We start from the raw sequence: 15084 nt of genomic DNA, 5'->3' as shown, positions 1-15084 counted from the left end.
TGGATTGAAAATGATTGTCATATGATAATCTATATTTTTGTTTTGTTATCATTCTCATATTTGATATCCCTTAGCATCAGGAAGAAAAAAATAACACATATAAAGTTGCTACAAGATTGAATTTTCTTTTGCTGCTCACGTATTTGTTTGTCAAAAGTTAAATTAGACAAGCTAACGTTGCTCTCAATATAGAACAAAAATCATTTACTCAAAACACTTTTCTTCATGCTCATTATTATTCTAAATAGAATGGCTTAGCTAGCCAGCCTACCTTTACCAACAAAATATCTAATGAATCATACTAAAATGATATCATGTTGCCGTAGAGAATGCCCATGTGCTATCCTACCCTACTCTACCCTATCCTACCCTATCCTACCCTACCTAACCATATGTTAATTTAATGGCATGCACACCTACCAAAGTAGTCAACTACAACTGAATCTGGTTCATTCGGAATCAATCGAAACTAACAGCACTTATGATCACTAAATTTGACTCAACACCCTAATTTAAGCTTTGCAACAGTCTTAACTAAATGTGAAAACAATACTATAAAGATGAGGTATTTATAGGAATTAATATGAGGTATTTTATATAAGATGTATATATTTTATAATAATGCGAGAAAGAGAATTCATACATACAAGTTATTTTTATATGAATACGAACCTAAAACCTATCGTTTCAAGCAAAATAAAAAGGAGGGCATCAAAAGATTCTATACATGTATCATTTATTTGTGTATTTAATAAAGAAATAATAATCTATCATCCTCTAGTGGCATGATGAATATTTTATAAATTTAATTTGATAATTAAAAACATTAATGTCAAATTTGATCTTCAACTGGACGCATGAAAGTTAACTCGATTTGGATCGATTCTATCAGAGTGTCTTATTTGTAGTATAGTAGATTAAGTAGTTTTAATTGACTAATAATATTTATGACAAGGTTCATACTTTATTTCATAATTCTAAAAGAAAAATAAATTAAAAAATATTTGCACAGCTTCCTTCCTTGTAGAACATCAACCAACCAATTATTACTTCTTTGTTGCACCAAATACTCCTCTTATATATATATATATATATATATATATCATGGATTGCGTACTCGACTCCATCAATTAATTATAGTTTCAATTATTTTATACACTAATAGAACGCAGTCTCCGCCGAACCACAGTTTGGTCGTGGCTGGAATCCGGGTTGGATTTCGCTGGCCGCTTGCGTCCGACTCCGCCGGCATCCATACGAGGAATACTGAGTAGGATGAGATGCCACGAGCGAACACGGAATCCCGAGGGCAGTCCGGTCTTTTTACTCCTCCGCCCTTCACCTATATGCTGATATCCTCCTCCCACGGTGGGTAGGCCGTTAGGTTAAGCTTCGGTGTCGCGCTTGGGCGTCGAGATCGGTCGAGGGAGGCGCCGGGGGGGGTAGACATGGCGGACGAGAAGGAATCCACGTCGGTTCCTCTGAGCCAGGCAGCCGATCCCGAAGACCCCGCCAAAGCTCCACCCACTTCCCCCAGCTCCTCTACCCGGAAGGTGCGTTCTCCTCGGATCTGACCGCATCTGCCGTGATTTCTATTTTTCTTCCTTTTCTGCTTTTCGATCGGTCGCGGGTCGGAGTCTTTTAGCGGAAATTTCGTGTGCGGATCTCGATTTTGTCCTCCTTCGAGCCGGTGATTGTGGTTTTCTGTTCGGCTCCCGGTAGATGGATCGGACAATCGGGTGAAACACGTTACTATATGCTTACCTTGGAACGCAAGAAAATGTTTGTTCTGATGACTGTGGTTTTACCTCGGTGAAGTGTTCCTTTAGGATCTTACTTTTTAAGTACGATCTTGTCGAGGAAAATGCTCTATCTAGCTTGCTGGATGAGCAATGTGTTCTGGGAACATGGGAAAAAAGGATACAAGAAGCTGCTGAGATTTAATTTGGTAGAACACTAAAAGCTTTGTGATTCAAGTGTTGCGATATTATGCAAGTTTAAAAGGTCAGAGTAACATGGAAATTTCCTCAAGTGGCAGACGTGAAGTATGTGGTAGGGCATTTATGGCCCTCTCACTTCCTGGTTAGGAAGTTTATGATACATATATTCGTCTTGTTTAGTGTTATGTAGGGGAAGTTCATTTTGTCAAGAAAATAAATGCTTTGAATGGAGCGATGGAGAATATCTAGAAAAGTGATCTATATCAGGCATGAGATCCATATTTCACTTCTGAATTATTTGTTGAGATCAAATTAAGTTAAGACTGTTGGGATTGGATACTCTCAGATGCCCTATGACTAGCATATCAGAGCAAAACTCCGAACTGAAAATGAAATATATTCTCACATGAATAACAAGAATGTGCGAGCAACTTGATTGTGATTTAATTCAATGTAATTCCATGGAACTTGCCATATTTCTTCAAACATCTCCATCCACCCAAAGGTCTAATTCTTATGTCAATTGTCTATATGGGAATGGCAGCATGTTGTATTTCCTCTGTCAAATTTCGGATTATTTTTATAAGAGATAATATCATTTTAGACATGTGAGCAGCTCTGTTAGATGGGTAAGCTGTTGGTTTCCAGGTAAGCTGTTGCTATGAAATGCATGATTATTGGTTAAGGATTCAGAACCACTGGAGTGTCAAACCAGAATAAACACTAATGAACAAATGAAGTGATCAGGGTTTTAAGGTTGGAGGTGATCAGGAAGGGCACGATGACAACTGCTAGGTCTTGAAGCCATCACCATACGATTGGTGTTACGTCAAGCTGCTAATCAAGAATGAAGATCACATATTAAGAGCAGTGATTTAAAAAGTACTATGCGCTCGTCCGAGCGAAACGAGGCTCTCTAAAATATTAAAGTATAAAAAATATAAAATATAATTAATAAATATAAATATGATATTAAATTAAAAACAAAGATTAGCAATGTTAACATCTAAATAGTGTATTATTAATATAATAAATAAATATTATTTTGAATAGTATTTAATAATCTCTTGTTAATAGTATATTTATTGTTAACAGTAGGGAAGAGTAGAGACCGAAGAAGTCGCGGTGAGAAGCTAAGTCGTAGGCAGTAGACGACAGCGGAAGTTGCGGAGTCGCGGACAACAATAGCGGCAGCGAAGTCGTGTCGCCGACAGCAGCAAGCAGTGGATAGCGGCAGCTGCAGGTAGTGGACAACGGACATTAGCGGCAACTGAGGAGATTTGATCGGTGACAGAGGAAGACTCAGAGGCAACAAGAGAAACCGTCGGCGGCAGAGGCAGAGGGAGACATCGTCAGCGGCAAACGCAGAGGGAGAAATCATCGGCGGCAGAAACAGAGAGAGAAGCGTGCGTAGGGTTGGGAGTCGGGGTCATGCGCTGATATCAACCGTTCTTAGCGTTAGTTGGTTCGATTGCCTTATATCAACCGGGCGCTTGTCGCCTAGGTTCGGGCGAGCGCCCATGCGGCGCCTCATTAAAGCGTGCCGCCTGACCCTTAAACGAGGCGCTCGGGCCTCGTCTCGCCTCGCCTGAGCGCTTAGGCGAGCGCCCGAGTGCCGTTTTAAATCATTGATTAAGAGGAATGGAGGAAAAAACCAGTTGTCTAACAACTCTATGGAATGGATTGGGCCTAATAGCTGAAATTTATTCTCCTCTGTTTTCCTGTTTTATTGTTAAGGTTATTATGCTTAACACTGTATGGTTCAGTTTCTTGATTTGACTGGATCATTTGCCCATGCCGAGTGCCAGCTTTATATCCAAATTTTGACTCCACTCTTAGACAATGATTTGCAAGTCCAGTGCTGGAATGTAGTATACCTACAAGATGGTATCAGTCATATTAACAGTCATGCGACAGGATTCCCAAACCATGGTAGCCACTAAAATGATGATTGTAACTGTGAAACTTTACATTAAATATATTGGTGCTCGATTAGATCGTGCAGTTAATTTGATAACATCTTAAAGCATTATGGGATCATTATCTGCAAAAACTTAGCAAATTAAATGTGGGTTAGTGGGATGGTATGCAAGCTATCCAAAGGAAAATTTCATAATTATGAAGGGACTATACTGTTACTTGCTCAGTGTGATTTAAAATATGGTCATGTTGAAGCAAGAATTTTAAGATAACAAAGTTATTATCCCATCCATTGAATTTAGGTCTTTCATGTTTTTGTAATAGAGATTTAGTATTGGTGAAGATTTATCATCAGTATGGAACATATTCTAGAATAATAATTTACTTATCTCCTTCACGTTGTTCTATGGGCATGGTAAACTGATTTTTCAGTTATTAACCAGTTTGGTTCCCTTTTCTGCCTCCATTGTTTTTCTTCCATCTTATTTGTGTGAAGAAGGGCTGTTGAGGGTATTTGAGATACACATAGCACTGTTTTAGTTATAGATTTCTCCTAAGCAAACCATCAAGTTATTCATGCTAATACTTTTATGTGACTCTTGTGGTTGCTAAGTTGGTAAGATGGAGCTCTAATTATGTTTTCTTACCTAGCATGTGTACGGACATTACAGTTTACAGTTGCTCTTATGAGTACTAGTGATTTAAAAAGCCGTAGGCACCAAAAGATGCCAAGGTCTCAAAATGTTTGAGGCGCGAGGCGCTCACGCAGGCGCTCGCCTGAGCGAAGCAAGACACTCTAAAATATTAAAATATATAATATTATTAATCTAATAAATAAAGATTATTTTGTACAGTAATTAATAATCTACTATTAATAGTATATATATTATTTACTGTCAACAACAGTTAGAAAGGAAGAGTATAACTGTTAAAAGGGATAAAAAATATTGCCTAGTGAAATCGACAGTGAGAAGTCATAACTCGGAAGAGAAACAACGACGAGAAGCACTGGACAGCAGCAGCGGCAACGGAGTCGCGGACAGCAACGACAGACAACGGACAACAGTGGAAGCTAAGGAGACTTGGTCGGTGACAGAGGAAGGAGGCAGCGGGAGAAATCGTTAGTGACGGAGGCAGAGGGAGAAATCGTCGATGACGGAGGTAGAGGGAGAAATTGTCAATGGCGAATGTAGAAGGAGAATTCGTCTGCGGTGGACGCAGAGGGAGAAGGCGCTTGCTAGGGTTAGGAGTCGACGTTGCATGCAGGTTTTGAGGTAATTGCGTTAGTTGGTTCAATCGAACCAACTAATGCACATTTAACCGAGCCTGGTTGTCGTATATCAATCGAGCGCTCGCTCGAAGCGCCTGGCGCCTGAGCTCGGGTGAGCACCCAGGTGGTGCCTTATTGAAGTGCGTCGCCTGGCCCTTATATGAGGCGCTTGGGCCACGCCTCGCCTCACCCGAGTGCCTTTTTAAATCACTGGTGAGTACATTTGCACAGCCATATACACCCACGTGAGTAGATGCTTATTAGTTGCCTTCTTCCTTTATCAATAAGGCACCGCCTGGCCCTTATATGAGGCGCTTGGGCCACGCCTCGCCTCACCCGAGTGCCTTTTTAAATCACTGGTGAGTACATTTGCACAGCCATATACACCCACGTGAGTAGATGCTTATTAGTTGCCTTCTTCCTTTATCAATAAGGCACCGCCTGGCCCTTATATGAGGCGCTTGGGCCACGCCTCGCCTCACCCGAGTGCCTTTTTAAATCACTGGTGAGTACATTTGCACAGCCATATACACCCATGTGAGTAGATGCTTATTAGTTGCCTTCTTCCTTTATCAATAAGGCACCGCCTGGCCCTTATATGAGGCGCTTGGGCCACGCCTCGCCTCACCCGAGTGCCTTTTTAAATCACTGGTGAGTACATTTGCACAGCCATATACACCCACGTGAGTAGATGTTTATTAGTTGCCTTCTTCCTTTATCAATAAGGCACCGCCTGGCCCTTATATGAGGTGCTTGGGCCACGTTTCGCCTCACCCGAGTGCCTTTTTAAATCACTGGTGAGTACATTTGCACAGCCATATACACCCACGTGAGTAGATGCTTATTAGTTGCCTTCTTCCTTTATCTAACTTCGGAAACCAGGGGCGGGCATAGTGCAGCTAAAGAAAACATAAGGGTAAATGTAGCTAACCCAATAGAGTTGGTATTGTTGTTTTCTGCTTTTGTTGTAGGGAAATGCATAAAGATACACATATTATATGCATAAAATTGACTCACAAATTCTGTATGAAATCACCTCACAAATGCTGTTGTTATCGTATAATTCTGTATGAAATTTCCTCACAAATTCTAGTGGTGTTGCACAGGCTTGTTGTGCTGTTCTTCAGAGCTGGGTCTCAAAGAAATTTATGACTGGATGGTATAATTCTTTCATTTTTTATACTTGTGCTTGAATAGAACTGGACATTGTTTCTAAAGTTTTTTGTTTATTTGCAGTGTAGTTCTTTTCCCCGTGGCAATCACATTTTATGTTACATGGTGGTTTATTCAGTTTGTTGATGGTTTCTTCAGTCCACTATATGACAAGCTTGGAGTTGACATATTTGGTAAGCTTTTGACATATTCTGCCACATTATTTTTGCTTGATTGTGGTAGTAAATGCAGTTGTTCTCATTGTCAGATTAACACTTGTTGGGCCACATTTTCAACAACCATCAATCATTTTGTTGCTGAGAAACTTGATTTCCTTGCAATCTGAATAAAAATCTCTAGAAAGCACATAATGCAAAACGTTTACACTGTTAATTTAAGTATTGAAACAACTGCAACTAGATAGAGTTAATTGTGCTGGTGGTTTATTGAAAAAAAAAGAATAAATTATTGGATAACTGAAATCATTCAAGAAATATGGCTCTGAACTTACACCTATCAGTATATTGATGCAGGAGTTTGTTTAATGTTTATCCATGGAGTTGACTTTTCAGTTTAGGATGTTTTTGTAAATACTATAAGTTTCCACATGCCAACATATTCTATATTACTTACCTAGGTTGCCTGGGGAGAAGAAATGAAGTTGAATAAAAAAAGTTTTAACGAAGACATGATTGATTGAATGAAAATTTTATTTTCTATATTAGGTGAAAGTGGTTCAAAGTCAAATTCCAAGAGTGACTGTTAGAGTCAGAGTGAGTTGAATATCTATTCGCAATTGTGTAATTTAATCATCCATGTGTTAGACAAGTCTGGTGTGAGGTTATGTTTCCCAAATACGATGCACAGGAGCTAGAGTGAGTTTGGCCATTATTTTTTCCTTCCTCTCTTCACATTATCAAATTCTTGGAAAAATAAATCTTTTCCTCCATGCATATGTGCAGCATCATATGTTATAAATTATGTTAGCAGAGGAAAGTGTTGCTTTTTTCCTTCTTTTTCACTCATTTGCTTTGGGCCTTTACTGCCTGTAGAACAATCTACTTGTTCTTTTTTTGTTTCTCATATATAAGATTATTATATAGCAAATTCATCTGCCTTAAGAACCTTCATTTCTATATTGTAGTTCATGAAGATTAAGTTTTTCTTGTAAGTTTTAAAATTGAAGTATCACAGGATCTCTCTTCGTTCCGATATTAAGATGTAGTCAGCTGATACCTGTGACAAACATGTTAATTCATGTCCCTCTATCCTAATCTTTTAAGGCACCTTGAATAATTCGTGTCATTCAATAGTTCAAATCTGTTCATTGTTATTATTACTTTCGTTAAAGTTTGGCTTGTTCTAATTGCGTGAATTTATCCTTCCTTTGTTGAAATTGCAAGAATTTTGTTTAATCTAATTACATTTTTGGTATTTTTTAACAAAAATGCAGGCCTTGGATTCTTGACATCTTTGGTATTTGTTTTTCTCATTGGAATATTTGTTTCATCATGGCTGGGTGCAACTGTTATCTGGGTGGGAGAGTGGTTTATAAAACGAATGCCTTTTGTGAGGCACATTTATTCAGCATCGAAGCAGATCAGCACTGCCATTTCTCCTGGTATTATCTCTTTAAATGATCAAATGATGATTGTTCGTACAAAATGGTCATACTGCATTTTCCTATATGAGGATTCACTGAACATACAAGTGACAGTGGTTACTGATTCCTTGTCTGCATTCACTAAAGGATAGATGTGCCTCTTCTTGCATTTAGGAGCTAATTTTGCAGAGTTCAAAAAAATGTCATTTTTGTCTTTAAGATATTGTTTTTTATTTGCCTATCTCATTATTGATTGTCATATCGTTAAATTTGCCTTGTCAGAGATAACATGAAGTTAAGACTAAGTGTAATGCCAATAGCTTCAGCATTATTTGCTTTTGTGACACAGGTGTCTTGGTACTTGGAAGAATTTAACAAGAATCAAGTAAGAAATAACAGGGAAAATTAGGAGGCACCTACATGTTGTACGTAGGAGTGTTAATCAGATGGTGTGGTTTGTGTTTGGTCTAAGCTGTTTATGACCTGGAATGGTAATATGACATTTATTACTTAGAATGTTTAAATAGCTCAACCTTAATGAGTTTTAAGACTAATTAGTGTAAGTTGGGATGCAATAGAAATTCTTGGGTTCTATCAGAAGGGATTAGGTTTCTGAAATCAGCACTTCCCTTCATAACTTGGACTGAGTATGTATTGAATTTTAGTGATCTGTTTGACTGCTTCGTCACATATTCCTCAGCGCATAGATCAGAACCCGATCAATATCGATCTGGATTGATTGGATTTCCTAGAAAACAGGTTGGATCCTGATCAATCTTGATCGTACCAAATGGGATTGAGTTTCATAGGATACATTCAGATTCCAATCTTCTTGTTCGGACCAGAAACTGAATTCTCTACCATGAGGTAGTCAATTGTCCAATTGTTCAGGCATGTATAAATTCTCAAATCTGATGTGTCCTGTAATGTCAACAGCAATGACATGTTTGGTTTATGGTTCATTGGTTTGTGCTACTTGGTACTAACTTACATTGATTACACTTAACCTGAGACAGAATCTAGAAGGCTACAGAATGATATGTCTATTCTGTTCTATTCTTGCTACATGGACACCTATTGCATGTCAAAAGAAAAAAGGTTGTCGGTTTTCTAACCTTGTTTAAGAATATAATTATTAGCCACTATCTCTTGTTATTTTTATTTCTTGCGCTGTTTGGTAGATTTTGCTTTCTGTTGTATGATGTATTTGATTGATCCGTTATATGTATTTTATCCATTCTGATAGCACCTAGTATTTGCAATTGTCATTTTGATTAGATTCTCTTCTTAATGAGATCTCAATGGGCATTGAAAGAATATAAAGTCTGTCACTGGTTTCCACATGATAATCAGTGAATTATTTATTCTCAGTTATGATTTTTGGACTTTGCATCTCTTTTTTTGCAGACCAAAATACCACAGCTTTTAAAGAGGTTGCAATTATCCGTCATCCACGTGTTGGCGAGTATGCATTTGGCTTTATTACATCATCAGTGGTCCTTCAGGTAACTTTAGAGGTTGCAAATTGTCTATTACATCATTTGGCTTTTGATGCCTGACAATCTAACTGTTGACATTTGGCAAAATGCCAATTGTTTTTTTATATCATGCACCTGTCTGATAAAGCTAAATATCTTCAATTGATATCAATAAAAATTCATACTAAGGATGTTGTTTGTGGCACACATGCAACTTTATGCTCTTATTTTCGTGGAGTTTTGCATGAAATTAGCATGAGGAATAATGGTTCCCTGATCTGACAGTTGTAGTTATCCTATTAACTTTCAAATATTATTGTTTCCTATTGCAGACTGACAAAGGTGATGAAGAATTATGTAGTGTATATGTTCCAACCAATCATTTATATATTGGTGATATATTCTTGGTCAATTCTGAAGAAATCATCAGACCCAACTTGTCTGTTCGGGAAGGCATAGGTCTGTTTTCCTTGCATCTTTATGGTCTCCTTGCATGTTTAAATTTTACTCTCTTATCTTTGTAGCACATTTTGGTCAATAATATATTGCAGCTTTGGATTTGTTTAATTTCTAATTTTAGTTGGAGAACTTTGATTTCATATTTTTAAGTTGAACAACATAATTAGTTGCTGGTCGCTGAAGTATTTCCATCTGTCTTCCTGTTCAGGCTATCAAGTCTATCTTTAAGGTGGAAATAACATTTGTAAAACTTAAACCTAGGCCATAAGCAGTTAACTGACAACTATCTGGAAGAAAATTTATTAAATCAAATCATGCCATTGTTATTTGTTTCTCTGCTTTGAACATGATCACACCATGACTCTTCTTTTTATAACTTATTAAGATGATTTTAGTTGTAAAATTTATTTAGAATATAATAGCAGAACTACAGAAGAAAATATCTGATAATGTGATAAACCTGGTCGTTCTACTATATTAGTTTAATTTAACATTTCATACTTTAATGGACTAATAATACGTAACGTCACTTGTACTCTCTGCAAAGAATGTGGAATGACCCTGGTTTGTGATGTTGCATGGATGCAGCAACAAGAATCAGACAGGAGAGTGTCAATATTGCAAGCAATAAGAAGCAAGAGACAGTATACATGATATTATACAACACACATGTTGGTACATATATTATCTGAAAATAATTATGTATGTGCAATCTCTAGAAATAAACTCTTAAGGCAAGATGGTTTTCATTTGCCAGAAAATTCTTGCTAACATAAACATAGGCTGCCCTACTATTTTGCCTTGTAGAATCCTCATTTATTGAGTCTCTCATACTGAAAATGAGATATGGTCTAGCTGTTCAGAGTTATGGGCGTGCTGTTTGGCTGGCTGTAGATCATTATTACATTTAGCCACCCACCTGCCCGCAGAACAATTGATTGCTGAATGGCAATATAGGATATCATCAAACTGAACACTACCATAGGTTTGTTTCATTAAAATCATTTCTGTTTTGCATGTTTCTAAAACAAGAAGCAGTATACTTGATTATGTTCTAATGTATTTGATGGTTCCAATGTCGCAGAGATTATTGTTTCTGGGGGTATGACAATGCCACAGTTGATTACACCTCTAGAAAGGATTCCACGGAAGAACCAGAGCATTCGGTTAAACAGAATAACATAACAAAGGTGATGTGTCTCGGAGGTCATATTCTGCTGCTGCTGCTGCTGCTGCTGCTATATGTTTGCTTTGCTGCTTGGAAGGCAATTCTCTTAAAGTTACGTCCATGTTTCAGGTTAGCGGGATATGTAGAACTGGCTCGAGTATCTTCAGTGTTTTGCCCATGTTGTTGACCTTGCTTACCTCTTATTGAATGGTTTATTAGTTGTTGTACATTGATGAGCCAGACTGAGTGCACCAGGAATACAAAGGAGGGTAGCAGCTTCACTGTGCTTTTTAGGGGATTAAATGGGATGCTATGTGCAAGTTGGTTGAAATCTAAGGGTGTTTGTGCAGTTATAGAAAATATAGTTTACATACATATGTTTAGGGTGCCGTGAGAGAACATATTGACAAACAAGTCCCTATATCGTGTACTCTGGGCAACGCTGCCTCCTCGTTAGATGTTTCCTTACAACGAGTTCACTGCTTGCTTGTTCTGCTCTTGAGGTATTTTTTATTGGTTGGAGGAATTCTGGTGCCCCATTTATTCGATTAAAGTACTTTCTGGTGCTCAATGTTTAGGATATGTTCTCAAAAGCCTGCTTGCGGGGCACAGTGATTGGGTTTTGTGTGCAGTACCGTGCTCGGTTTAGCATCGAAAACATGTGTCGACTTTGTTCCTGGTTGTGTAATAGATAGACAAGGAAGCAAGCTTTCTTGGTTGGTATCCTGACAGAATCTTAAAAGGGTTTAATCCGTATATTCATGGATCAATCTCGCTCTCCAACTTTAGAGGAACAAGAGAAGTCTGCTTGAGCCTGCCATACAACTTGTGCTTCTCCCGAGTCATCTGGAAGCGGCCGTGTCCAAACTTGGAAGAAGCATCGATACACTTCAGCTCGATTTCCTCGGAGTGCCGCCACACGAGAAGTCTGCTTCGGTAGGGACTGGTGAAGCCCTCTTCTTCGGCCCAACACAGCACAGCAGCATAGGCATCTTTCACTAAGCCACGTCTTTCACGGGTGTGATTGATGTCTTTCACGGTTCTGTTTGACACAACCCGAAGGTAAACGAGTCAGAAGACTTGTAGCCATGCTTGGTTAGGTTTGCTGGAAATTCTGATGAAAGCTAATAAGACGCACAGTGAAAATATAAATTGAATAGATAGTGATATGACGTATCAAATTACGTGACTCGTCTCCAGCTTTGCCCATTCATTTTGTACGTTTCATTTCGGGACGGTGGTGGTAACCATTCTGTCCAGCACGAGCGACGGTGTTGGATACCCTGGCAGGATGCCATGCGCCAACGGACGCCCTCGTAACCTTTTACCTTTGGTCACACCCATAACATCGAGCAATCTCATCTCATCTTTCTAGAAGACAGCAGCATCGATAGGGATTTGCTTTTTCGAAAAAGCCGTAGGCGCAATCCACCACCTTCAGTGCCACACTCCTCTCCATTAACTTGGATTTCCATCAAGCCAGCTTTTTTCTGTTTTCCTTATCTGAGCCATAAAAGATAGCGAGGAGAATCATTAGCTAATTTATTGTAAATCGGTAGCATAAAACAACAGTTTAAAAATGGTCTTACACAACAATAACTGATAAGATAATTCAATGCCTTCAGCCACTAAAAATAAAAGAAAATAAGCACATATGATGATGCCCTACACATATCACAAGAAAATCAATATTTACAAAACTCATCCATCCATACATGCCATTACAAGTGCATTTTAATAAATATGTGGAGCTTAAATACCTTACCATCTCGTTGCCGTTTAGGAAGAGTAATTCACTATATGTATGGCGTACCAAATTAAAAAAAATAATAATAAAAAATGAAAGACTAATCAAGATGTATTGTGATTGCTAATTATAAAAAGAAGAAATTGCAGCATATCTCAGGCAACAGTGGGTTTCAGCATAGAAATAGACTAGGAAACCTAATTTGAGATCTGAAGTCAATTTTCAAAATATCCTTAGGTCCAAATATACTTTACACCCTGGTCTTTTGATACAAGTTTTTTTTTTAAATAAAAAAAAACTAACAAAAAAAGGTAAACAACCTCCGCCAGACGCACCTAAGCGTGAGCCAGAACAAGGATAACAAATGCATATTTCTTCCATCTTCCCTAGCTGCACCTAAATCTCTTTCTTCCCCTCCTCACTTTAGTAGTAAAAGCCTTCTTCTTGCTTTTACACCAGAATCCCCTCCTTAATTCCTCATTCAGAACCCTTATAGTATTAGTAGAAGGAAGACCAAATTTTAATGCAATGTTTCAAATCAAATAATAATAAATTAAATTTATGATACCATCTATAAAAATCTTTATCTTATCTGTAGAGGTAAAAACAACAATGTTTCATATTCTCTTCTCTTCTTATCTTTTATAGGACTGTTATGATTGATATACTAAGGATAAGCGATATATTAGGGATAAGAAGAGATGAGAGAAGACATGTAATATCTCAATAATATCATGTATTTACGTCTTCACTTCTTCACACATTGTATGCATAATTTTAAAAGATCTTATCTATTTATAAGTAATTAGGATTTTGATAAGTAATTGGGAGAGTCCCTCTCAAGATCGTGAAGAATCATATCATAATTATATTTTCTTTCTACTGATATCTATTATCAAAATCCAATCATATCTATAATATTTTTTACATAATTAGAGAGGGTCATATAATTTAATATTTTTTTACTTGGTCTATTAATTGATAAGATATAAAAAAATTTAAAATTAAAATAAATAAAATAAATTTGTTTGAAAATAATTTTATCTAATTGGACTCTAAAAAATTTTGAAAAATATTTTATACGTAGTCATGAATTTTAAGACAATCTAATTAGTCTAATAAGTATAATAATACTACATTAAGTCCAACTAATAATGTAAGTCATGGTGGTTATATATCATTAATATTATACTGCCTTCTATGTACCATACCACTATATGCCTTTCCTAATATAGTTTATAATGACCCATGTAATTTGTCTTATTAAAATAATCTTGTTATTACATTTAACTATAATATGCATAAATAGAAATATAAAGAGGATAAAAAAAATAAATAACTTTAATTAAGAAAAATATTAATAATAGTATTCACCTAAACATGTATCATTATATCTTTTATGGCTTGTTTATAAATCCCAACATGTTCTTTAAATATTTTAGATTGGAAAACTTTAGTAAATGAATCAGTAATCGTCAAGGTGGTGCTCAAGTTCTCAATTGATACTTGTTATTTCTGGACTCTTTTTCTAATCACCAAGTACTTTATCTTGATATGCTTTGAACCTTTAGAGTACTTATCATTCTTAGAAAAAAAAACTATTCGGAATTATCATAAAATATCTTCAATAACTTGATAATTTACTTGATCATGCTAAGTCATAAGATAAAATTTCATAACCATAAAGCTTGATTTATGACATTAAAATATGTCATAAATTCATTTTTTTTTATTAATGATGTAATAAGTGATTACTTTATACTTTTTCAAAAAATTACCTTTCCAACTAACATGAATATAAATCTTGAAATGTACTTCGAGACAATTTACAAAATCAATATTTGAATATCCTATCACTTGATCTAATCTCCTATATATATATGAGTATACAATCTTTCGTCCTCTATAGATATTTCATTACTTTTTTTATAGTTTTTAAATATTTTATTTCCTTTGGTATCTACCAAGTATTACAACTACAAAACTGATATATAGTCTTATATATGTTTAAGCATATAATAATCTTTCAACTATGCATGTATAAAGAATATTTTTTATTTAATTCCTTTCTAAGTTATTTTTTGAACATTGGCTTTGACTAAATCTTTTACCTCTAGTAATAAGTGTATTATTAGTTAAATAATATATAGCTACATACTAAATCTCTCCAAGACTTAATCAATATATATTTTCTGAGATAATTCTAGTAATATTTGAGATTATCCCTAAATATTTCAATATCAATAACATAAGTTATCTATTCATATCAATTATCTTAAAATTCTTAGTAATAAACATCTTGGTATCATGCAATAAATCAAAATCACTACTGGCAAACAAAATATCA

General features: G+C 36.3%; 1 protein-coding gene across 2 annotated transcripts; it reads left to right on the top strand.

Annotated features, from left to right (window-relative positions):
* The first annotated feature begins 1362 nt into the window (after positions 1-1362).
* Positions 1363-11489, top strand: LOC135584490 (protein LIKE COV 2-like). 2 transcript variants are annotated; one of them, XM_065113167.1, is made up of 8 exons: positions 1363-1553; positions 6237-6289; positions 6367-6476; positions 7736-7903; positions 9293-9390; positions 9696-9822; positions 10907-11012; positions 11120-11489. In XM_065113167.1, exons 1-7 carry the CDS (start codon positions 1449-1451, stop codon positions 11005-11007), a joined length of 762 nt encoding a protein of 253 aa, XP_064969239.1. In that variant the 5' UTR covers positions 1363-1448; the 3' UTR covers positions 11008-11012; positions 11120-11489. The 2 variants fall into 2 exon arrangements, with proteins under 2 accessions (XP_064969239.1, XP_064969238.1); XM_065113166.1 differs by having other exon boundaries at positions 10907-11489.
* Positions 11490-15084: the final 3595 nt, after the last annotated feature.

This window comes from Musa acuminata, chromosome BXJ2-6 (assembly GCF_036884655.1).
Source record: "Musa acuminata AAA Group cultivar baxijiao chromosome BXJ2-6, Cavendish_Baxijiao_AAA, whole genome shotgun sequence".
NCBI classification, from domain to species: Eukaryota; Viridiplantae; Streptophyta; class Magnoliopsida; order Zingiberales; family Musaceae; genus Musa; species Musa acuminata.
This window is presented reverse-complemented; position numbering and strand designations above follow the sequence as displayed.

Coding starts and splice junctions, on each gene's coding strand:
- LOC135584490 (XM_065113167.1), top strand. CDS start 1,449: ATGGCGGACGAGAAGGAATCCACGTCGGTTCCTCTGAGCCAGGCAGCC. Junction 6,477..7,735: donor GCTTGGAGTTGACATATTTG/GTAAGCTTTTGA, acceptor ACAAAAATGCAG/GCCTTGGATTCTTGACATCT. Junction 7,904..9,292: donor CAGCACTGCCATTTCTCCTG/GTATTATCTCTT, acceptor CTTTTTTTGCAG/ACCAAAATACCACAGCTTTT.